The sequence below is a fragment of the Scyliorhinus canicula genome, chromosome 9, assembly GCF_902713615.1.
Source record: "Scyliorhinus canicula chromosome 9, sScyCan1.1, whole genome shotgun sequence".
Classification (NCBI taxonomy): domain Eukaryota; kingdom Metazoa; phylum Chordata; class Chondrichthyes; order Carcharhiniformes; family Scyliorhinidae; genus Scyliorhinus; species Scyliorhinus canicula.
Window position 1 is genome coordinate 868,477 of NC_052154.1, and position 23,635 is coordinate 892,111.

Consider the following 23,635-nt stretch of genomic DNA (forward strand, 5'->3'; position numbering starts at 1 on the left):
GGACTCACTTAGTGCTAGGGGCTTAGACGGGGCAGAGTTTGTACGGAGCATCCAGGAGGGCTTCTTAAAACAATATGTAGACAGTCCAACTAGGGAAGGGGCTGTACTGGACCTGGTATTGGGGAATGAGCCCGGCCAGTTGGTAGAAGTTTCAGTAGGGGAGCATTTCGGGAACAGTGACCACAATTCAGTAAGTTTTAAAGTGTTGGTGGACAAGGATAAGAGTGGTCCTAGGGTGAATGTGCTAAATTGGGGGAAGGCTAATTATAACAATATTAGGCGGGAACTGAAGAACCTAGATTGGGGGCGGATGTTTGAGTGTAAATCAACATCTGACATGTGAGAGGCTTTCAAGTGTCAGTTGAAAGGAATTCAGGACCGGCATGTTCCTGTGAGGAAGAAGGATAAATATGGCAAATTTCAGATAACGAGAGATATTGTTGGCCTTGTCAAAAAAAAGGATGCATTAGTCAGGGCTAGAAGGCTGGGAACAGACGAAGCCTGTGTGGAATATAAGGAAAGTAGGAAGGAACTTAAGCAAGGAGTCAGGAGGGCTAAAAGGGGTCACGAAAAGTCATTGGCAAATAGGGTTAAGGAAAATCCCAAGGCTTTTTACACATACATAAAAAGCAAGAGGGTAGCCAGGGAGAGGGTTGGCCCACTGAAGGATAGGCGAGGGAATCTATGTGTGGAGCCAGAGGAAATGGGCGAGGTACTAAATAAATACTTTGCATCAGTATTCACCAAAGAGAAGGAATTGGGGGATGTTGAGTCTGGAGAAGGGTGTGTAGATAGCCTGGGTCACATTGAGATCTAAAAAGACGAGGTGTTGGGCGTCTTGAAAAATATTAAGGTAGAAAAATCCCCAGGGCCTGATGGGATCTACCCCTGAATACTGAAGGGGGCTGGAGAGGAAATTGCTCAGGCCTTGACAAAAATCTTTGGATTCTCACTGTCTTCAGGTGATGTCCTGGAGGACTGGAGAATAGCCAATATTGTTCCTTTGTTTAAGAAGGGTAGCAAGGATAATCCAGGGAACTACAGGCTGGTGAGCCTTATGTCAGTGGTAGGGAAATTACTGGAGAGAATTCTTCGAGACAGGATCTACTCCCATTTGGAAGCAAATGGACGTATTAGCGAGAGGCAGCATGGTTTTGTGAAGGGGAGGTCGTGTCTTACTAACTTGATAGAGTTTTTCGAAGAGGTCACAAAGATGATTGATGCAGGCAGGGCAGTGGATGTTGTCTATATGGACTTCAGTAAGGCCTTTGACAAGGTCCCTCATGGCAGACTGGTACAAAAGGTGAAGTCAGACGGGATCAGGGGTGAGCTGGCAAGATGGATACAGAACTGGCTCGGTCATAGAAGGCAGAGAGTAGCAATGGAAGGGTGCTTTTCTTTTTTTAAAATAAATTTAGATTACCCAATTATTTTTTCCAATTAAGGGGCAATTTAGCGTGTCCAATCCACCTACTCTGCACATTTTTGGGTTGTGGGGGTGAAACCCACGCAGACACGGGGAGAACGTGCAAACTCCACACGGACACTGACCCAGAGCCGGGATCGAACCTGGGACCTCAGCGCCGTGAGGCGGTTGTGCTAACCACTCGGCCACCGTGCTGCCCTGAAGGGTGCTGAAGGCTGTGACTAGTGGTGTTCCGCAGGGATCAGTGCTGGGACCTTTGCTGTTCGTAGTATATATAAATGATTTGGAGGAAAATGTAACTGGTCTGATTAGTAAGTTTGCAGACGACACAAAGGCTGGTGGAATTGCGGATAGCGATGAGGACTGTCAGAGGATACAGCAGGATTTAGATCGTTTGGAGACTTGGGCGGAGAGATGGCAGATGAAGTTTAATCCGGACAAATGTGAGGTAATGCATTTTGGAAGGTCTAATGCAGGAAGGGAATATACAGTGAATGGTAGAACTCTAAAGAGTATTGAAAGTCAGAGAGATCTAGGTGTACAGGTCCACAGATCACTGAAAGGGGCAACACAGGTGGAGAAAGTAGTCAAGAAGGCATACGGCATGCTTGCCTTCATTGGCCAGGGCATTGAGTATAAGAATTGGCAAGTCATGTTGCAGATGTATAGAACCTTAGTTCGGCCACACTCAGAGTATAGTGTTCAATTCTGATCGCCACACTACCAGAAGGATGATGTGGAGATGCCGGCGTTGGACTGGGGTGAGCACAGTAAGAAGTCTTACAACACCAGGTTAAAGTCCAACAGGTTTGTTTCAAACACGAGCTTTCGGAGCACGGCTCCTTCTTCACCTGAAGAAGGAGCCGTGCTCCGAAAGCTCGTGTTTGAAACAAACCTGTTGGACTTTAACCTGGTGTTGTAAGACTTCTTACTGTACCAGAAGGATGTGGAGGCTTTAGAGAGGGTGCAAAAGAGATTTACCAGGATGTTGCCTGGTATGGAGGGCATTAGCTATGAGGAGCGGTTGAATAAACTCAGTTTGTTCTCACTGGAACGACGGAGGTTGAGGGCTGACCTGATAGAAGTCTGCAAAATTACGAGGGGCATATACAGAGTGGATCGTCAGAGGCTTTTCCCCAGGGTAGAGGGGTCAATTACTAGGGGGCATAGGTTTAAGGTGCGAGGGGCAAGGTTTAGAGTACGAGGCAAGTTTTTTTACACAGAGGGTAGTGGGGGCCTGGAACTCGCTGCCGGAGGAGATGGAGGAAGCAGGGACGATAGTGACATTTAAGGGGCATCTTGATAAATACATGAATAGGATGGGAATAGAGGGATACGGACCCAGGAAGTGTAGCAGATTGTAGTTTAGTCGGGCAGCATGGTCGGCACGGGCTTGGAGGGCCGAAGGGTCTGTTCCTGTGCTGTACTTTTCCTTGTTCTTTGTTCTTTGTTAAGTTAGACAAGTCTCCTGGCCCTGATGGAATGCATCCCAGAGTGCGAAAAGAGATGGCTAGGGAAATTGCAAATGCACCAGTGATAATTTACCAAAATTCACTAGACTCTGGGGTCGTCCCGGTGGATTGGAAATTAGCAAACGTGACACCACTGTTTAAAAAAGGAGGTCGGCAGAAATTGTAGGCCAGTGAGCTTAACTTCGGTAGTAGGGAAGATGCCGGAATCTATCATCAAGGAAGAAATAGCGAGGCATCTGGATAGAAATTGTCCCATTGGGCAGACGCAGCATGGGTTCATAAAGGGCAGGTCGTGCCTAACTAATTTAGTGGAATTTTTCGAGGACATTACCAAGCAGTAGATAACGGGGAGCCGATGGATGTGAGATAACTGGATTTCCAGAAAGCCTTTGACAAGGTGCCACACAAAAGTTTGCTGCATAAGATAAAGATGCATGGCATTAAGGGTAAAGTAGTAGCATGGATAGAGGATTGGTTAATTAATAGAAAGCAAAGAGTGGGGATTAATGGGTGTTTCTCTGGTTGGCAATCAGTAGCTAGTGGTGTCCCTCAGGGATCAGTGTTGGGCCCACAATTGTTCACAATTTACATTGATGATTTGGAGTTGGGGACCAAGTGCAAAGTATCCACGTTTGCAGATGACACTAAGATGAGTGGTAAAGCAAAAAATGCAGAGGATACCGGAAGTCTGCAGAGAGATTTGAATAGGTTAATGAATGGGCGAGGGTCTGGCAGATGGAATACAATGTTGACAAATGTGAGGTTATCCATTTTGATAGGAATAACAGCAAACGGGATTATTATTCAAATGGCAAAATATTAAAACATGCTGCTGTGCAGAGAGACCTGGGTGTGCTAGTGCATGAGTCGCAAAAAGTTGTTTTACAGGTGCAACAGGTGATTAAGAAGGCAAATGGAATTTTGTCCTTCATTGCTCGAGGGATGGAGTTTAAGACTAGGGAGGTTATGTTGCAATTGTATAAGGTGTTAGTGAGGCCACACCTGGAGTATTGTGTTCAGTTTTGGTCTCCTTACTTGAGAAAGGACGTACTGGCACTGGAGGGTGTGCAGAGGAGATTCACTAGGTTAATCCCAGAGCTGAAGGGGTTGGATTATGAGGAGAGGTTGAGTAGACTGGGACTGTACTCCTTGGAATTTAGAAGGATGAGGGGGGATCTTATAGAAACATTAAAAATTATGAAGGGAATAGATAGGATAGATGCGGGCAGGTTGTTTCCACTGGCGGGTGAAAGCAGAACTAGGGGACATAGCCTCAAAATAAGGGGAAATAGATTTGGGACTGAGTTTAGGAGGAACTTCTTCACCCAAAGGGTTGTGAATCTATGGAATTCCTTGCCCAGTGAAGCAGTTGAGGCTCCTTCATTACATGTTTTTAAGGTAAAGATAGATAGTTTTTTGAAGAATAAAGGGATTAAGGGTTATGGTGTTCGGGCCGGAAAGTGGAGCTGAGTCCACAAAAGATCAGCTATGATCTCATTGAATGGCGGAGCAGGCTCGAGGGGCAGATGGCTCCTAATTCTTATGTTCTTAGTGCTGTGTGGAAAGAAAGGATTAGTGGACTAACCAAATCGCTGTCCAAAAAGTGGAAGCCTCAATGGCCGAATTTCCTGATTCTGTGATGTATTATTCCACAACTGTGTTATTCAAACCTTTTGTAACACCGAGTGATGTGAGTTAACTTCATTTAACACTTGATGATGTGAATTCAACCAGTGCATCACTTGGTGTTGTCTGTTAAATTGACTTTAGGTCGGAGTACATTAGCCAAAATCCTACTCCTGGTGACCAAGATTCTTTTACCTGATGTTGCTCTGGCACACACTGTATATAAAGTCCTTTACATGGTTCTGTGTGAAGTGCTTGCTATGGTACTCGATGAGTTTGGAGTAGACAGTAGGTACTGCCATGAACAAATTGATTCGTGGAGCTTCTTTTGTATCAGTTTTCAGCAGATAATCCCAAACCTTGGAAGGAAAGAAACGGATGAGAAAGGCAATTTGTCTGGCAGTTTAATTTTCTCTATCAGTCCATGGTAACAGGAAAAATATCTGAAAGGACTCCTTCGTACTTCTCTTGTCTGCCATTCTACTGACCAGGATGCGAGTCAGAGGCAGATTAATCAAGTGCACTCACAACTTCAACATCAGCCCAAAGGTGCTTCAAAGAGAAACACAGAAAAAAAACACACTTCAAATGAAATAATTCTAAAACCATGTGAATAACAAAAAAGGTAAGATGAAAAAGAGAGCACAAGGAACCAAATATCTCAAATGAGGCGCTGGTCAAAAGTTCAACATAACTAGAGAACCATAGGAGAGAAAGAAACATTGCGGAACAAGGAAGGGCAGCAAGAGGCAACTCACACCACACAGAGAAACCAAAAACTCACACCACACAGAGAAACCAAAAACTCACACCACACAGAGAAACCAAAAACTCACACCACACAGAGAAACCAAAAACTCACACCACACAGAGAAACCAAAAACTCACACCACACAGAGAAACCAAAAACTCACACCACACAGAGAAACCAAAAACTTACATTATTACAACAGTCAAAACCTCTCTGGTGAATTACTAAACTTTGAGAATTTTTTTTTCTTTCTTGCTATAAAATTTTTTTTTTTTTAGAATATCCAATTCATTTTTCCAGTTAAGGGGCAATTTAGCATGGCCAATCCACCTATCCTGCACATCTTTGGGTTGTGGGGGCGAAACCCATGCAAACACGGGGACAATGTCAGATGGTCAGCACTGAGGGAGTGCTGCACTGTCAGTGGGTCAGTACTGAGGGAGTGCTGCAATGTCAGAGGGTCAGTACTGAGGGAGTGCTGCAATGTCAGAGGGTCAGTACTGAGGGACTGCTGCACTGTCAGAGAGTCAGTACTGAGGGAGGGCTGCACTGTCAGAGGGTCAGTACTGAGGGAGTGCCACACTGTCAGAGCGTCAGTACTGAGGGAGTGCTGCACTGTCAGAGGGTCAGTACTGAGGGGGTGCAGCACTGTAGGAGGATAAATACTGAGGGAGTGCTGCACTGTCAGAGGGTCAGTACTGAGGGACTGCCGCACTGTCAGGTGTCTGTACTGAGGGAGTGCCGCACTGTCAGAGGGTCAGTACTGAGGGACTGCTGCACTGTCAGAGGGTCAGTACTGAGGGAGTGCCACACTGTCAGAGGGTCAGTACTGAGGGAATGCTGCACTGTCAGAGGGTCAGTACTGAGGGAATGCTGCACTGTCAGAGGGTCAGTACTGAGGGAGTGCTGCACTGTGAGAGGGCAGTACTGAGGGAGTGCTGCACTGTCAGAGGGTCAGTACTGAGGGACTCCTGCGCTGTCAGAGGGTCAGTACTGAGGGAGTGCTGCACTGTCAGAGGGTCAGTACTGAGGGACTGCTGCGCTGTCAGAGGGTCAGTACTGAGGGAGTGCTGCACTGTCAGAGGGTCAGTACTGAGGGACTGCTGCGCTGTCAGAGGGTCAGTACTGAGGGAGTGCTGCACTGTCAGAGAGTCAGTACTGAGGGAGTGCTGCAATGTCAGAGGGTCAGTACTGAGGGACTGCTGCACTGTCAGAGAGTCAGTACTGAGGGAGTGCTGCACTGTCAGAGGGTCAGTACTGAGGGAGTGCCACACTGTCAGAGCGTCAGTACTGAGGGAGTGCTGCACTGTCAGAGGGTCAGTACTGAGGGGGTGCAGCACTGTAGGAGGATAAATACTGAGGGAGGGCCGCACTGTCAGAGGGTCAGTACTGAGGGAGTGCCGCACTGTCAGAGGGTCAGTACTGAGGGAGCACCGCACTGTCAGAGGGTCAGTACTGAGGGAGTGCCGCACTGTCAGAGGGTCAGTACTGAGGGAGTGCTGCACTGTCAGAGGGTCAGTACTGAGGGAGTGCCGCACTGTTAGAGGGCAGTACTGAGGGAGTGCTGCACTGTCAGAGGGTCAGTACTGAGGGACTCCTGCGCTGTCAGAGGGTCAGTACTGAGGGAGTGCTGCACTGTCAGAGGGTCAGTACTGAGGGAGCACCGCACTGTCAGAGGGTCAGTACTGAGGGAGTGCCGCACTGTCAGAGGGTCAGTACTGAGGGAGTGCTGCACTGTCAGAGGGTCAGTACTGAGGGAGTGCCGCACTGTTAGAGGGTCAGTACTGAGGGAGTGAACATAGAACATAGAACACTACAGCGCAGTACGGGCCCTTCGGCCCTCGATGTTGCGCCGACCTGTGAAACCATCTGAAGCCTATCTGACCTACACTATTCCATTTTCATCCATATGTCTATCCAGTGACCACTTAAATGCCCTTAAAGTTGGCGAGTCTACTACTGTTGCAGGCAGGGCGTTCCACACCCCTACTACTCTCTGAGTAAAGAAACTGCCTCTGACATCTGTCCTATATCTATCACCCCTCAATTTAAAGCTATGTCCCCTCGTGTTGGTCATCACCATCCGAGGAAAAAGACTCTCACTGTCCACCCTATCTAACCCTCTGACTATCTTATATGTCTCTATTAAGTCACCTCTCAGCCTTCTCCTCTCTAACGAAAACAACCTCAATTCCCTGAGCCTTTCCTCGTAAGACCTTCCCTCCATACCAGGCAACATCCTAGTAAATCTCCTCTGAACCCTTTCCAAAGCTTCCACATCCTTCCTATAATGTGGTGACCAGAACTGCACGCAGTACTCCAGGTGTGGCCGCACCAGAGTTATGTACAGCTGCAGCATGACCCTGTGGTTCCGAAACTCAATCCCCCTGCTTATAAAGGCTAGCACACCATATGCCTTCTTAACAGTCCTATTAACCTGGGTGGCAACTTTCAAGGATTTATGTACCTGGATGCCGAGATCTCTCTGTTCGTCTACACTACCAAGAATCTTGCCATTAGCCCAGTACTCTGCATTCCTGTTACTCCTTCCAAAGTGAACCACCTCACACTTTTCCGCATTAAACTCCATCTGCCACCTCTCAGCCCAGCTCTGCAGCTTATCTATGTCCCTCTGTATCCTATAACATCCTTCAGCACTATCCACAACTCCACCGACCTTCGTGTCATCTGCAAATTTACTAACCCATCCTTCTACACCCTCTTCCAGGTCATTTATAAAAATGACAAACAGCAGTGGCCCCAAAACAGATCCTTGCGGTACACCACTAGTAACTGAACTCCAGGATGAACATTTGCCATCAACCACCACCCTCTGTCTTCTTTCAGCTAGCCAATTACTGATCCAAACCGCTAAATCACCTTCAATTCCATACTTCCTTATTTTCTGCAATAGCCTACCGTGGGGACAGTGCTGCACTGTCAGAGGGTCAGTACTGAGGGACTGCTGCACTGTCAGAGAGTCAGTACTGAGGGAGTGCTGCACTGTCAGAGGGTCAGTACTGAGGGAGTGCCACACTGTCAGAGCGTCAGTACTGAGGGAGTGCTGCACTGTCAGAGGGTCAGTACTGAGGGGGTGCAGCACTGTAGGAGGATAAATACTGAGGGAGTGCGGCACTGTCAGAGGGTCAGTACTGAGGGACTGCCGCACTGTCAGGTGTCTGTACTGAGGGAGTGCGACACTGTCAGAGGGTCAGTACTGAGGGACTGCCGCACTGTCAGGTGTCTGTACTGAGGGAGTGCCGCACTGTCAGAGGGTCAGTACTGAGGGACTGCTGCACTGTCAGAGGGTCAGTACTGAGGGAGTGCCACACTGTCAGAGGGTCAGTACTGAGGGAATGCTGCACTGTCAGAGCGTCAGTACTGAGGGAGTGCTGCACTGTCAGAGGGTCAGTGCTGAGGGAGTGCTGCACTGTCAGAGGGTCAGTACTGAGGGAATGCTGCACTGTCAGAGGGTCAGTACTGAGGGAGTGCTGCACTGTGAGAGGGCAGTACTGAGGGAGTGACGCACTGTCAGAGGGTCAGTACTGAGGGAGTGCCGCACTGCCAGAGGGTCAGTACTGAGGGAATGCTGCACTGTCAGAGGGTCAGTACTGAGGGAGTGCCGCACTGTCAGAGGGTCAGTACTGAGGGAATGCTGCACTGTCAGAGGGTCAGTACTGAGGGACTCCTGCGCTGTCAGAGGGTCAGTACTGAGGGAGTGCTGCACTGTCAGAGGGTCAGTACTGAGGGAGTGCTGCACTGTCAGAGGGTCAGTACTGAGGGACTGCTGCGCTGTCAGAGGGTCAGTACAGAGGGAGTGCTGCACTGTCAGAGGGTCAGTACTGAGGGAATGCCGCACTGTCAGAGGGTCAGTACTGAGGGAGTGCCGCGCTGTCAGAGGGTCAGTACTGAGGGAGTGCTGCACTGTCAGAGGGTCAGTACTGAGGGACTGCTGCGCTGTCAGAGGGTCAGTACTGAGGGAGTGCTGCACTGTCAGAGGGTCAGTACTGAGGGACTGCTGCGCTGTCAGAGGGTCAGTACTGAGGGAGTGCTGCACTGTCAGAGAGTCAGTACTGAGGAAGTGCTGCACTGTCAGGTCAGTACTGAGGGAGCACCGCACTGTCAGAGGGTCAGTACTGAGGGAGTGCCGCACTGTCAGAGGGTCAGTACTGAGGGAGTGCCGCACTGTCAGAGGGTCAGTACTGAGGGAGTGCTGCACTGTCAGAGGGTCAGTACTGAGGGAGTGCCGCACTGTTAGAGGGTCAGTACTGAGGGAGTGCCGCACTGTCAGAGGGTCAGTACTGAGGGAGTGCCGCACTGTCAGAGGGTCAGTACTGAGGGAGTGCCGCACTGTCAGAGGGTCAGTACTGAGGGAGTGCCGCACTGTCAGAGGGTCAGTACTGAGGGAGTGCCGCACTGTCAGAGGGTCAGTACTGAGGGAGTGCCGCACTGTCAGAGGGTCAGTACTGAGGGAGTGCCGCACTGTCAGAGGGTCAGTACTGAGGGAGTGCTGCACTGTCAGAGGGTCAGTACTGAGGGAGTGCCGCACTGTTAGAGGGTCAGTACTGAGGGAGTGCCGCACTGTCAGAGGGTCAGTACTGAGGGAGTGCCGCACTGTCAGAGGGTCAGTACTGAGGGAGTGCCGCACTGTCAGAGGGTCAGTACTGAGGGAGTGCCGCACTGTCAGAGGGTCAGTACTGAGGGAGTGCCGCACTGTCAGAGGGTCAGTACTGAGGGAGTGCCGCACTGTCAGAGGGTCAGTACTGAGGGAGTGCTGCACTGTCAGAGGGTCAGTACTGAGGGACTGCTGCACTGTCAGAGAGTCAGTACTGAGGGAGTGCTGCACTGTCAGAGGGTCAGTACTGAGGGAGTGCCACACTGTCAGAGCGTCAGTACTGAGGGAGTGCTGCACTGTCAGAGGGTCAGTACTGAGGGGGTGCAGCACTGTAGGAGGATAAATACTGAGGGAGTGCTGCACTGTCAGAGGGTCAGTACTGAGGGAGTGCCGCACTGTCAGAGGGTCAGTACTGAGGGAGTGCTGCACTGTCAGAGGGTCAGTACTGAGGGACTGCCGCACTGTCAGGTGTCTGTACTGAGGGAGTGCGACACTGTCAGAGGGTCAGTACTGAGGGACTGCCGCACTGTCAGGTGTCTGTACTGAGGGAGTGCCGCACTGTCAGAGGGTCAGTACTGAGGGACTGCTGCACTGTCAGAGGGTCAGTACTGAGGGAGTGCCACACTGTCAGAGGGTCAGTACTGAGGGAATGCTGCACTGTCAGAGCGTCAGTACTGAGGGAGTGCTGCACTGTCAGAGGGTCAGTGCTGAGGGAGTGCTGCACTGTCAGAGGGTCAGTACTGAGGGACTCCTGCGCTGTCAGAGGGTCAGTACTGAGGGAGTGCTGCACTGTCAGAGGGTCAGTACTGAGGGAGTGCTGCACTGTCAGAGGGTCAGTACTGAGGGACTGCTGCGCTGTCAGAGGGTCAGTACTGAGGGAGTGCTGCACTGTCAGAGGGTCAGTACTGAGGGAATGCCGCGCTGTCAGAGGGTCAGTACTGAGGGAGTGCCGCACTGTCAGAGGGTCAGTACTGAGGGAGTGCCGCACTGTCAGAGGGTCAGTACTGAGGGAGTGCTGCACTGTCAGAGGGTCAGTACTGAGGGAATGCTGCACTGTCAGAGGGTCAGTACTGAGGGAGTGCCGCACTGTCAGAGGGTCAGTACTGAGGGAGTGCCGCACTGTCAGAGGGTCAGTACTGAGGGAGTGCCGCACTGTCAGAGGGTCAGTACTGAGGGAGTGCTGCACTGTCAGAGGGTCAGTACTGAGGGAATGCTGCACTGTCAGAGGGTCAGTACTGAGGGAGTGCCGCACTGTCAGAGAGTCAGTACTGAGGGAATGCCGCACTGTCAGAGGGTCAGTACTGAGGGAATGCCGCACTGTCAGAGGGTCAGTACTGAGGGAGTGCCGCACTGTCAGAGGGTCAGTACTGAGGGAGCGAGGTTGCTCATTGACCTGAGGCCCTTCTCGCTGATTTAATTGGTTCATTTATACATTAAAGTATCCATGGTATTCTTGAAAGTTGAGCAGCAGGTTTTTTAAAGAGGAGCAGAACCTCTTCAAATTCTTTCCCCTTACCTAACACCAAGTAATAAAGATTAACGCACGATTGCCAAGCAAAAATCTTACTGCATTTATCTACATTACCACCATGACTTCATCGCTGAAATAAGTTACTGTTAGATGAGTAGTTTTGAGATCTTTCAGAGAGATGTTTTTTAGGCATCAAATCAAGGCTATCCTCCTTGCTATTTGCCACACCACCAATTTTGGTATCATCCATGAATTTACTGATCAACCCATCTACATTCATGTCTAATTCATTTATATAAACCCCAAACAGCAAGGCCCCAACACTGATGCCTCTGAGACCCCACTGGACACAGGTTTCCAGTCAGAAAAACACCCCTTGACCATCATCCTCTGCTTCCTGCCATACAACCAATTTTGGATCCAATTTGCCAAAATCCGTGGATCCCACGGGCTCTTACCTTCACTATCAGTCTCCCATGTGGGACCTAATCAAAAGCCTTGCTGAAGTCCAAGTAGACTGTCAGATGCATTTTCCCTCATCTACACACCTGGTCACTGCTTCAAAAAATTCAATCAAGTTGGTCAGACATGACTTCCACATGCTCCCCTTAACCAAACCATGCTGACTGTTCTTAAATAATCCCTGCCTCTCCAAATGCAGATTAATTCTGTCTCTCAGAATTGCTTCCAATAGTTTCCCCACTACTGAGGTTAGACTGGCTCACCTGTAGTTTCCTGGTTTATTCCTTTTTGAATAATGGAACCACATTGGCTATCCTCCCAATACTCCGGCACCTCTCCCGTCACCAGGGAGGAAGTGAAAATTATTGCCAGCGCCCCTGCCATTTCCTCTCTTGCCTCACTCAGCAAGGATATTTCATCTGGCCCTGGAGACTTGTCTATTTTTAAGCATGACAGACTTCTCAGAACCTCCTCTTTAATTTAAACACAGAATTAACCATAATTATCAATAGGTTTCCAATTAATAGTTAAAACTGTTCTTAAATAAGAACATAAGAACATAAGAACTAGGAGCAGGAGTCGGCCATCTGGCCCCTCGAGCCTGCTCCGCCATTCAATGAGATCATGGCTGATCTTTTGTGGACTCAGCTCCACTTTCCGGCCCGAACACCATAATCCTTAATCCCTTTATTCTTCAAAAAACTATCTATCTTTACCTTAAAAACATTTAATGAAGGAGCCTCAACTGCTTCACTGGGCAAGGAATTCCATAGATTCACAACCCTTTGGGTGAAGAAGTTCCTCCTAAACTCAGTCCTAAATCTACTTCCCCTTATTTTGAATCTATGCCCCCTAGTTCTGCTTTCACCCGCCAGTGGAAACAACCTGCCCGCATCTATTCTATCTATTCCCTTCATAATTTTAAATGTTTCTATAAGATCCCCCCCTCATCCTTCTAAATTCCAACGAGTACAGTCCCAGTCTACTCAACCTCTCCTCATAATCCAACCCCTTCAGCTCTGGGATTAACCTAGTGAATCTCCTCTGCACACCCTCCAGTGCCAGTACGTCCTTTCTCAAGTAAGGAGACCAAAACTGAACACAATACTCCAGGTGTGGCCTCACTAACACCTTATACAATTGCAACATACCCTCCCTAGTCTTAAACTCCATCCCTCTAGCAATGAAGGACAAAATTCCATTTGCCTTCTTAATCACCTGTTGCACCTGTAAACCAACTTTCTGTGACTCATGCACTAGCACACCCAGGTCTCTCTGCACAGCAGCATGCTTCAATATTTTATCGTTTAAATAATAATCCCGTTTGCTGTTATTCCTACCAAAATGGATAACCTCACATTTGTCAACATTGTATTCCATCTGCCAGACCCTAGCCCATTCACTTAACCTATCCAAATCCCTCTGCAGACTTCCAGTATCCTCTGCACTTTTCGCTTTACCACTCATCTTAGTGTTATCTGCAAACTTGGACACATTGCCCTTGGTCCCCAACTCCAAATCATCTATGTAAATTGTGAACAATTGTGGGCCCAACACGGATCCCTGAGGGACATCACTAGCTACTGATTGCCAACCAGAGAAACACCCATTTATCCCAACTCTTTGCTTTCTATTAATTAACCAATCCTCTATCCATGCTACTACTTTACCCTTAATGCCATGCATCTTTAACTTATGCAGCAACCTTTTGTGTGGCACCTTGCCAAAGGCTTTCTGGAAATCCAGATATACCACATCCATTGGCTCCCCGTTACCTACTGCACTGGTAATGTCCTCAAAAAATTCCACTAAATTAGTTAGGCATGACCTGCCCTTTATGAACCCATGCTGCGTCTGCCCAATGGGACAATTTCTATCCAGATGCCTCGCTATTTCTTCCTTGATGATAGATTCCAGCATCTTCCCTACTACCGAAGTTAAGCTCACTGGCCTATAATTTCCTGCTCTCTGCCTACCTCCTTTTTTAAACAGTGGTGTCTCATTTGCTAATTTCCAATCCACCGGGACCACCCCAGAGTCTAGTGAATTTTGGTAAATCATCATTAGTGCATCTGCAATTTCCCTAGCCATCTCTTTTAGCACTCTGGGATGCATTCCATCAGGGCCAGGAGACTTGTCTACCTTTAGCCCCATTAGCCTGCCCATCACTACCTCCTTAGTGATAACAATCCTCTCAAGGTCCTTACCTGTCATAGCCTCATTTCTATCAGTCGCTGGCATGTTATTTGTGTCTTCCACTGTGAAGACCGACCCAAAAAACCTGTTCAGTTCCTCAGCCATTTCCTCATCTCCCATTATTTAAACTCCCTTCTCATCCTCTAAAGGACCAATATTTACCTTAGCCACTCGTTTTTGTTTTATATATTTGTAAAAACTTTTACTGTCTGTTTTTATATTCTGAGCAAGTTTTCTCTCATACTCTATCTTACTCTTCTTTATAGCTTTTTTAGTAGCTTTCTGTTGCCCCCTAAAGATTTCCCAGTCCTCTAGTCTCCCACTAATCTTTGCCACTTTATATGCTTTTTCCTTCAATTTGATACTCTCCCTTATTTCCTTAGATATCCACGGTCGATTTTCCCTCTTTCTACCATCCTTCCTTTTTGTTGGTATAAACCTTTGCTGAGCACTATGAAAAATCGCTTGGAAAGTTCTCCACTGTTTCTCAACTGTTCCACCATAAAGTCTTTGCTCCCAGTCTACCTTAGCTAGTTCTTCTCTCATCCCATTGTAATCTCCTTTGTTTAAACACAAAACACTAGTATTTGATTTTACTTTCTCACCCTCCATCTGTATTTTAAATTCCACCATATTGTGATCGCTCCTTCCGAGAGGATCCCTAACTATGAGATCATGAATCAATCCTGTCTCATTACCAAGGACAAGATCTAGGACCTCTTGTTCCCTCGTAGGTTCCATTACATACTGTTCTAGGAAACTATCGCGGATACATTCTATAAACTCCTCCTCACGGTTGCCTTGACCGACCTGGTTAAACCAATCGACATGTAGATTAAAATCCCCCATGATAACTGCTGTACCATTTCTACATGCATCAGTTATTTCTTTGTTTATTGCATGCCCCACCATATCGTTACTATTTGGTGGCCAATAGACTACTCCTATCAGTGACTTTTTCGCCTTACTATTCCTGGATTCAACCTTATCCTCCATAGCACCGAATGTCATCCCTTACTATTGCCCAGATGTCATCCTTAAATAACAGAGCAACACCACCTCCCTTACCATCCACTCTGTCCTTCCGAATAGTTTGATACCCTCGGATATTTAACTCCCAGTCGTGACCATCCTTTAACCATGTTTCAGTAATGGCCACTAAATCATAGTCATTTACGATGATTTGTGCCATCAACTCATTTACTTTATTCTGAATACTACAAGCATTCAGGTAAAGTACACTTATGTTGGGTTTTTTTTACCTCTGTTTTGAATCTTAACATCTCCAGTTTTATTCCTTTTGTTATTACTGGGCCTATTCACTGAGCTCCCCTCAGTCACTGTACCTTGTACTGTCGCCCTTTTTGATTTTTGACTTTGTCTTCTCTGCCTTGCACTTTTCCCCTTACTTCCTTTTGCTTCTGTCCCTGTTTTACAACCTTCCAACTTCCCGCATCGGTTCCCATCCCCCTGCCACATTAGTTTAAACCCTCCCCAACAGCTCTAGGAAAAACCCTCCCAGGACATTGGTTCCAGTCCTGCCCAGGTGCAGACCGTCCGGTTTGTACTGGTCCCACCTCCTCCAGAACCGGTCCCAATGCCCCAGGAATTTGAATCCCTCCCTCTTGCACCATCTCTCGAGCCACGCATTCATCCTATCTATCCTGACATTCCTACTCTGACTCGCTCGTGGCACTGGTAGCAATCCTGAGATTACTACCTTTGAGGTCCTACTTTTTAGTTTAACTCCTAACTCCCTGAATTCCGCTTGTAGGACCTCATCCCGTTTTTTTACCTATATCGCTGGTGCCTATGTGCACCACGACAGCTGGCTGTTCACCCCCCCCCCCCCCACCCCCCCAAGAATGTCCTGCAGCCACTCTGAGACATCCTTGACCCTTGCACCAGGGAGGCAACATACCATCCTGGAGTCTTGATTGCGTCCAGAGAACCGCCTGTCTATTCCCCTTACGATCGAGTCCCCTATCACTATAGCCCTGCCATTTTTCTTCCTGCCCTGCTGTGCAGCAGAGCCAGCCACGGTGCCATGAACCTTCCCTGGTGAGCCATCTCCCCCAACAGTATCCAAATCGGTATATCTGTTTTGCAGGGAGATGACCGCAGGGGACACCTGCACTGCCTTCCTATTCTTGCTCTGTTTTTTGGTCACCCATTTGCTATCTCCCTCAGTAACTTTCACCTGCGGTGTGACCAACTCGCTAAACGTGCTATCCACGACCTCCTCAGCATCGCGGATGCTCCAAAGTGAGTCCATCCGCAGCTCCAGAGTCGTCAAGCGGTCTAACAAGAGCTGCAACTGAACACACTTCTTGCACGTGAAGGAGCCAGGGACAGTGGACGTGTCCCTGAGCTCCCACATCGCACACGAGGAGCATGACATGGGTCTGGGATCTCCTGCCATGTCTTAAACCTTAGGTAAACTTATACAACTACAATTTCAAAATAAAAATAAATAAATTAGACAATGAAAAGAAAAACCACTTACCAGTCACTTACCAGGGTTAAAAAGCACCTCCGAAAAAGCACCTTCTCCCACTCTGCATTGAATTACCTCACTGCACCAAATTACCAAGTTGCAATTCCCACTCTGGATGTGCCTCACTCACTCAGGCTGTGTCTTCTTGACTTGCGCAAGCTTACGGAGTGCGCTTTCTGTCTGTCTTTTATGCAGACCTCAGCTAACCGATGACTCAAAAATACCTAAACTTCAAAGAGAAGAATACAATGTGCCCTTTGTGCCCCTAAACAGGCCTCAGGTGACTGACAGATAACTGAATCTCAGCAATTAGGGTGGGGGCAGCTTCAGCCAATCAGACACTAAGCTACACACTGCACTTTTAACTGAAAAACAGCAGAATTAGATTTACCACTTACCTTTCCTGAATACCTCACTGCACCAAATTACCAAGTTGCAATTCCCACTCTGGATGTGCCTCACTCCGGCTGTGTCTTCTTGACACGCGCAATATACCAGCCACCAAATAGTCTAATTAAGCAACACAATATAGTTCAAATGCCATTCATAATCAAAGTTAGCAATAAGAGTGACCCTTTCAGGAATGACTGAAAAGCCTTCTTGTCAGACTCAAATCCCATGACAAACAACAAATGACACAGACCTGGCTCCTCCCATGAATTACATCATCTGTATCCCAAGCATAAGCATCCTCCAATCACCTCCCACTAAATTGTCCCACAACCTACTTAGCTGGATCTAAACGCAATCCCTCATGAATTATCTACACCCCAGGAAACCCCCTAACTATAAACAATATTCCATTAGCCATCTATATACAAACAAATATACCACATCCATTGGCTTCCCCCTCGTCAACTCTACTAGCTACATCCTCGTACATATACTGTACAATATACAATCAGATATACAGTCTGAACCCTCACTCTATATACTGTGCAATATACAATCAGATATACAGTCTGAAAACCCTCACTCTATATACTGTGCAATATACAATCAGAATTTTTAAAAAATAGTTCATGGGATGTGGGTGTCGCAGGCTGTGCCAGCATTTATTGCCCATCCCTAATTGCCCTTGAGAGGGCAGTTCAGAGTCAACCACATTGCTGTGGGTCTGGAGTCACACGTAGACCAGACCGGGTAAGGTCGGCAGATTCCCTTCCCTAAAGGACATCAGTGAACCCGATGGGTTTTTACGACAATCGGCAATGGTTTCATGGTCATCATCAGGCTTTTAATTCCAGATTTTTATTGAATTCAAATTTCACCATCTGCAGTAGCGGGATTTGAACCTGGGTCCCCAGAGACTCAGATCTCTGGATTACTCGTCCAGTGACAGTACTACTGCGCCACTGCCTTCCAATCAGAAATACAGACTGAACCAACAGTACATATACTATATAATACACAATATCGAGACAAAGACCGACCCCTCACTCGCGCAGTGTACAATTTACAATCAGATATACAGACTGACCCCTCACTCTGGGCAGCACGGTAGCACAATGGTTAGCACTACGGCTTCACAGCACCAGGGTGCAGAGTCTGCACGTTCTCCCCGTGTGTGCGTGGGTTTCCTCCGGGTGCTCCGATTTCCTCCCACAGTCCAAAGATGTGCAGGTTAGGTGGATTGGCCATGCTAAATTGCCCTGACTGTCCAAAAAGGTTGGGTGAGGTTACTGGGATAGGGTGGAGGTGTAGGCTTGGGTGGGGTGCTCTTTCCAAGGGCTGGTGCCGACTCGATAGGCCGAATGGCCTCCTTCTGTACTGTAAATTCTATGATTCCATATACTGTACAATAAACAATCAGAAACACAGACTGAGCCCTCTCTCTGTACCGTGTATAATGATTAACGTGATCCAGGAGGTTAACTAATGCAATCATTATTTTTAACCATTAGTGAATCCAGTGATAGAATTCTTTCATTCTAAATTCATCAGACTTCACACTTTAAGAATTGTGCTTACACATTTCCCAACTTACCCGTTGGGTGTTGAATTCTGGGAGCATCACGCAGGTAGCCCCCACCCAGAGAGGGCACATTAGTTTATTGATAACTCCGTGAAAATGATGTAGTGGTAGAACGTGGAGAATCACATCATCCTGGCTCCACTCCCATTGCTTCACCAGGCTAGTCACCTGTGGAGACAGAAATTTAGTGATTCGCAACACCCACGGTCCACACATTCCCCGTGCAGTTAGTGCCTGCCCACTCACAATTAGCACAAACCCCCCGTGGCACAGTCTGCACGCCCCCTCCCTATGGCACAGTCTGCACGCCCCCTCCCTGTGACACAGTCTGCACGCTCCCTCCCTATGGCACAGTCTGCACACCCCCTCCCTATGGCACAGTCCGCACGGCCCCTCCCCGTGGCACAGTCTGCTCGCCCCCTCCCTGCGGCACAGTCTGCTCGCCCCCTCCCCGTGGCACAGTCTGCACACCCCCTCCCTATGGCACAGTCTGCACGCCCCCCTCCCTGTGGCACAGTCTGCACGCCCCCTCCCTGTGGCACAGTCTGCACACCCCCTCCCTATGGCACAGTCCGCACGGCCCCTCCCCGTGGCACAGTCTGCTCGCCCCTCCCTGTGGCACAGTCTGCTCGCCCCCTCCCTGTGGCACAGTCTGCACACCCCCTCCCTATGGCACAGTCTGCACGCCCCCTCCCCGTGGCACAGTCTGCACATCCCCTCCCTATGGCACAGTCCGCACGGCCCCTCCCCGTGGCACAGTCTGCTCGCCCCCTCCCTGTGGCACAGTCCGCACGGCCCCTCCCCGTGGCACAGTCTGCTCGCCCCCTCCCTGTGGCACAGTCAGCACGGCCCCTCCCCGTGGCACAGTCTGCTCGCCCCCTCCCTGTGGCACAGTCTGCACGGCCCCTCCCTGTGGCACAGTCTGCACGGCCCCTCCCCATGGCACAGTCTGCACGCCCCCTCCCTGTGGCACAGTCTGCTCACCTCCTCCCCATGGCACAGTCTGCACACCCCCTCCCCGAGGCACAGTCTGCACACCCCCTCCCCATGGCACAGTCTGCACATCCCCTCCCTGTGGCACAGTCTGCACGCCCCCTCCCTATGGCACAGTCTGCACACCCCCTCCCTGTGGCACAGTCTGCTTGCCCCCTCCCTATGGCACAGTCTGCACGGCCCCTCTCCCTGTGGCACAGTCTGCTTGCCCCCTCCCTATGGCACAGTCTGCTCGCCCCCTCCCTATGGCACAGTCTGCTCGCTCCTCCCTGTGGCACAGTCTGCTCGCCCCCTCCCTATGGCACAGTCTGCTCGCTCCTCCCTATGGCACAGTCTGCACGCCCCCTCTCATTGGGACAGTCTGCAAGCCCCCTCCCTGTGGCACAGTCTGCACGCCCCCTCCCTGTGGCACAGTCTGCACGCCCCCTCCACGTGGCACAGTCTGCTCCCCCCCTCCCTGTGGCACAGTCTGCACGCCCCCTCCCCATGGCACAGTCTGCACACCCCCTCCCTGTGGCACAGTCTGCACGCCCCCTCCCTATGGCACAGTCTGCACACCCCCTCCCCATGGCACAGTCTGCACACCCCCTCCCTGTGGCACAGTCTGCTCGCCCCCTCCCTATGGCACAGTCTGCACACCCCCTCCCTGTGGCACAGTCTGCACACCCCCTCCCTGTGGCACAGTCTGCACGCCCCCTCCCTATGGCACAGTCTGCCCGGTCCCTCCCTATGGCACAGTCTGCACGCCCCTACCCTGTGGCACAGTCTGCACACCCCCTCCCGATGGCACAGTCTGCACACCCCCTCCCGATGGCACAGTCTGCACGCCCCCTCCATGTGGCACAGTCTGCACGCCCCCTCCCGATGGCACAGTCTGCACGCCCCCTCCCGATGGCACAGTCTGCTTGCCCCCTCCACGTGGCACAGTCTGCACGCCCCCTCCCTATGGCACAGTCTGCACACCCCCTCCCGATGGCACAGTCTGCTTGTCCCCTCCCTGTGGCACAGTCTGCACACCCCCTCCCTATGGCACAGTCTGCACACCCCCTCCCTGTGGCACAGTCTGCACACCCCCTCCCTATGGCACAGTCTGCACCCCCCCTCCCTATGGCACAGTCTGCACGCCCCCTCCCTGTGGCACAGTCTGCATGGCCCCCTCCCTGTGGCACAGTCTGCTCGCCCCCTCCCTGTGGCACAGTCTGCACGCCCCCTCCTTGTGGCACAGTCTGCACGCCCCCTCCCCGTGGCACAGTCTGCACGGCCCCTCCCTGTGGCACAGTCTGCATGGCCCCCTCCCTGTGGCACAGTCTGCTCGCCCCCTCCCTGTGGCACAGTCTGCACTGCCCCTCCCTGTGGCACAGTCTGCACGCCCCCTCCCTGTGGAACAGTCTGCACGGCCCCTCCCTGTGGCACAGTCTGCTCGCCCCCTCCCTATGGCACAGTCTGCACACCCCCTCCCCCTGGCACAGTCTGCACACCCCCTCCCTGTGGCACAGTCTGCTCGCCCCCTCCCTATGGCACAGTCTGCACACCCCCTCCCCGTGGCAGTCTGCTCGCCCCCTCCCCGTGGCACAGTCTGCACACCCCCTCCCCGTGGCACAGTCTGCACGCCCCCTCCCCGTGGCACAGTCTGCACGCCCCCTCCCCGTGGCACAGTCTGCTCGCCCCCTCCCCATGGCACAGCCTGCTCGCCCCTTCCCCGCGGCACAGTCTGCTCGCTCCCTCCCATGCACTGTCGGCGCCTACCCCCCCGTGTGGAATAGGCACTGATTGCCCCGTGTGGTCACCACATCCCTGTGAACACATCAGGTTTAATAATGGCTGGTATACAGTTTGTTTCCAGCTGTGATATATGTCTGTGTAATCTGTAGTGTGTGTCTGTTGATTCTATTCGCCACTTCATTATTCAATCAGATTCTGCTAGGCTCTGCCTTATGACTATTCACCTGGAACATCGATTTGAGGAGCACTGTTAATGCTGTGAAGATTAATGAGATCCCCAGGTTAACATGACGGTATCTCCTGAATTTGCTCTCCACATGATCAGTGTTTCAGTCACTGAGTCATCATTTCAAGCCACACACAACACAAACTCTTAAAAACATAATCAGTGCGAAGATTCACACTCCCTTCTCTCTGGACGAGACGATCTGATGTGGTGCCGCCAAGGAATGGCATCACCAGCAGCAACATAGACAGTAAAGTCACGAGAAGATTCACAATGTTCACAAACATTGGAGGACCAGTAATAACAGAACATAATCAACGGGTTGCAGATGGTTTGTATGTAGAATAACAGAGACTAGGGTGTGATTTACAGACTGGAATCTAACCGAGGGGTGCGGGGTGGTGTATTTATAGAATAGCAGATATCGGGAAGTGAGTAGAGCAGCAGTGTACACAGCGGGCTGGGCTCCCAGGGACAGCAGTGTACACAGTGGGCTGGGTTCCCAGGGACAGCAGTGTACACAGCGGGCTTGGCTCCGAGGGACAGCAGTGTACACAGCGGGCTGGGTTCCCAGGGACAGCAGTGTACACAGCGGGCTGGGCTCCGAGGGACAGCAGTGTACACAGCGGGCTGGGCTCCCAGGGACAGCAGTGTACACAGCGGGCTGGGCTCCCAGGGACAGCAGTGTACACAGCGGGCTGGGCTCCCAGGGACAGCAGTGTACACAGCGGGCTGGGCTCCCAGGGACAGCAGTGTACACAGCGGGCTGGGCTCCGAGGGACAGCAGTGTACACAGCGGGCTGGGCTCCCAGGGACAGCAGTGTACACAGCGGGCTGGGCTCCGAGGGACAGCAGTGTACACAGCGGGCTGGGATCATAGGGACAGCAGTGTACACAGCGGGCTGGGCTCCGAGGGACAGCAGTGTACACAGCGGGCTGGGCTCCCTGGTACAGCAGTGTACACAGCGGGCTGGGCTCCGAGGGACAGCAGTGTACACAGCGGGCTGGGCTCCGAGGGACAGCAGTGTACACAGCGGGCTGGGCTCCGAGGGACAGCAGTGTACACAGCGGGCTGGGTTCCCAGGGACAGCAGTGTACACAGCGGGCTGGGCTCCCAGGGACAGCAGTGTACACAGCGGGCTGGGTTCCCAGGTACAGCAGTGTACACAGCGGGCTGGGTTCCCAGGGACAGCAGTGTACACAGCGGGCTGGGCTCCCAGGTACAGCAGTGTACACAGCGGGCTGGGTTCCCAGGGACAGCAGTGTACACAGCGGGCTGGGTTCCCAAGTACAGCAGTGTACACAGCGGGCTGGGTTCCCAAGTACAGCAGTGTACACAGCGGGCTGGGCTCCGAGGGACAGCAGTGTACACAGCGGGCTGGGTTCCCAGGGACAGCAGTGTACACAGCGGGCTGGGTTCCCAAGTACAGCAGTGTACACAGCGGGCTGGGTTCCCAGGGACAGCAGTGTACACAGCGGGCTGGGCTCCGAGGGACAGCAGTGTACACAGCGGGCTGGGTTCCCAGGGACAGCAGTGTACACAGCGGGCTGGGTTCCCAGGGACAGCAGTGTACACAGCGGGCTGGGCTTCGAGGGACAGCAGTGTACTCAGCGGGCTGGGCTCCCAGGTACAGCAGTGTACACAGCGGGCTGGGTTCCCAGGGACAGCAGTGTACACAGCGGGCTGGGCTCCGAGGTACAGCAGTGTACACAGCGGGCTGGGCTCCGAGGGACAGCAGTGTACACAGCGGGCTGGGCTCCGAGGGACAGCAGTGTACACAGCGGGCTGGGCTCCCAGGTACAGCAGTGTACACAGCGGGCTGGGTTCCGAGGGACAGCAGTGTACACAGCGGGCTGGGTTCCCAGGGACAGCAGTGTACACAGCGGGCTGGGTTCCCAGGGACAGCAGTGTACACAGCGGGCTGGGTTCTGAGGTACAGCAGTGTACACAGCGGGCTGGGCTCCCAGGGACAGCAGGGTACACAGCGGGCTGGGTTCCCAGGTACAGCAGGGTACACAGCGGGCTGGGCTCCCAGATACAGCAGCGTACACAGCGGGCTGGGCTCCCAGGGACAGCAGTGTACACAGCGGGCTGGGTTCTGAGGTACAGCAGTGTACACAGCGGGCTGGGTTCCCAGGGACAGCAGTGTACACAGCGGGCTGGGTTCCCAGGGACAGCAGTGTACACAGCGGGCTGGGCTCC

At 51.2% G+C, this 23,635-nt stretch overlaps 1 protein-coding gene across 4 annotated transcripts in view; it reads right to left on the reverse strand.

The window, feature by feature from the left end:
* acsf3 (acyl-CoA synthetase family member 3) overlaps positions 1 to 23,635 on the reverse strand; it is a 51,482-nt gene that overhangs the window by 20,722 nt on the left and 7,125 nt on the right. For all 4 annotated transcript variants that reach the window (XM_038806168.1, XM_038806167.1, XM_038806170.1 and 1 more), the window contains exons 3-4: positions 18,504 to 18,659; positions 4,720 to 4,883 (exon numbers count right to left, since the gene is read on the reverse strand). In XM_038806168.1, the coding sequence (XP_038662096.1) occupies positions 4,720 to 4,883; positions 18,504 to 18,659 (320 nt within the window). The remainder of the gene's footprint in view (positions 1 to 4,719; positions 4,884 to 18,503; positions 18,660 to 23,635) is intronic.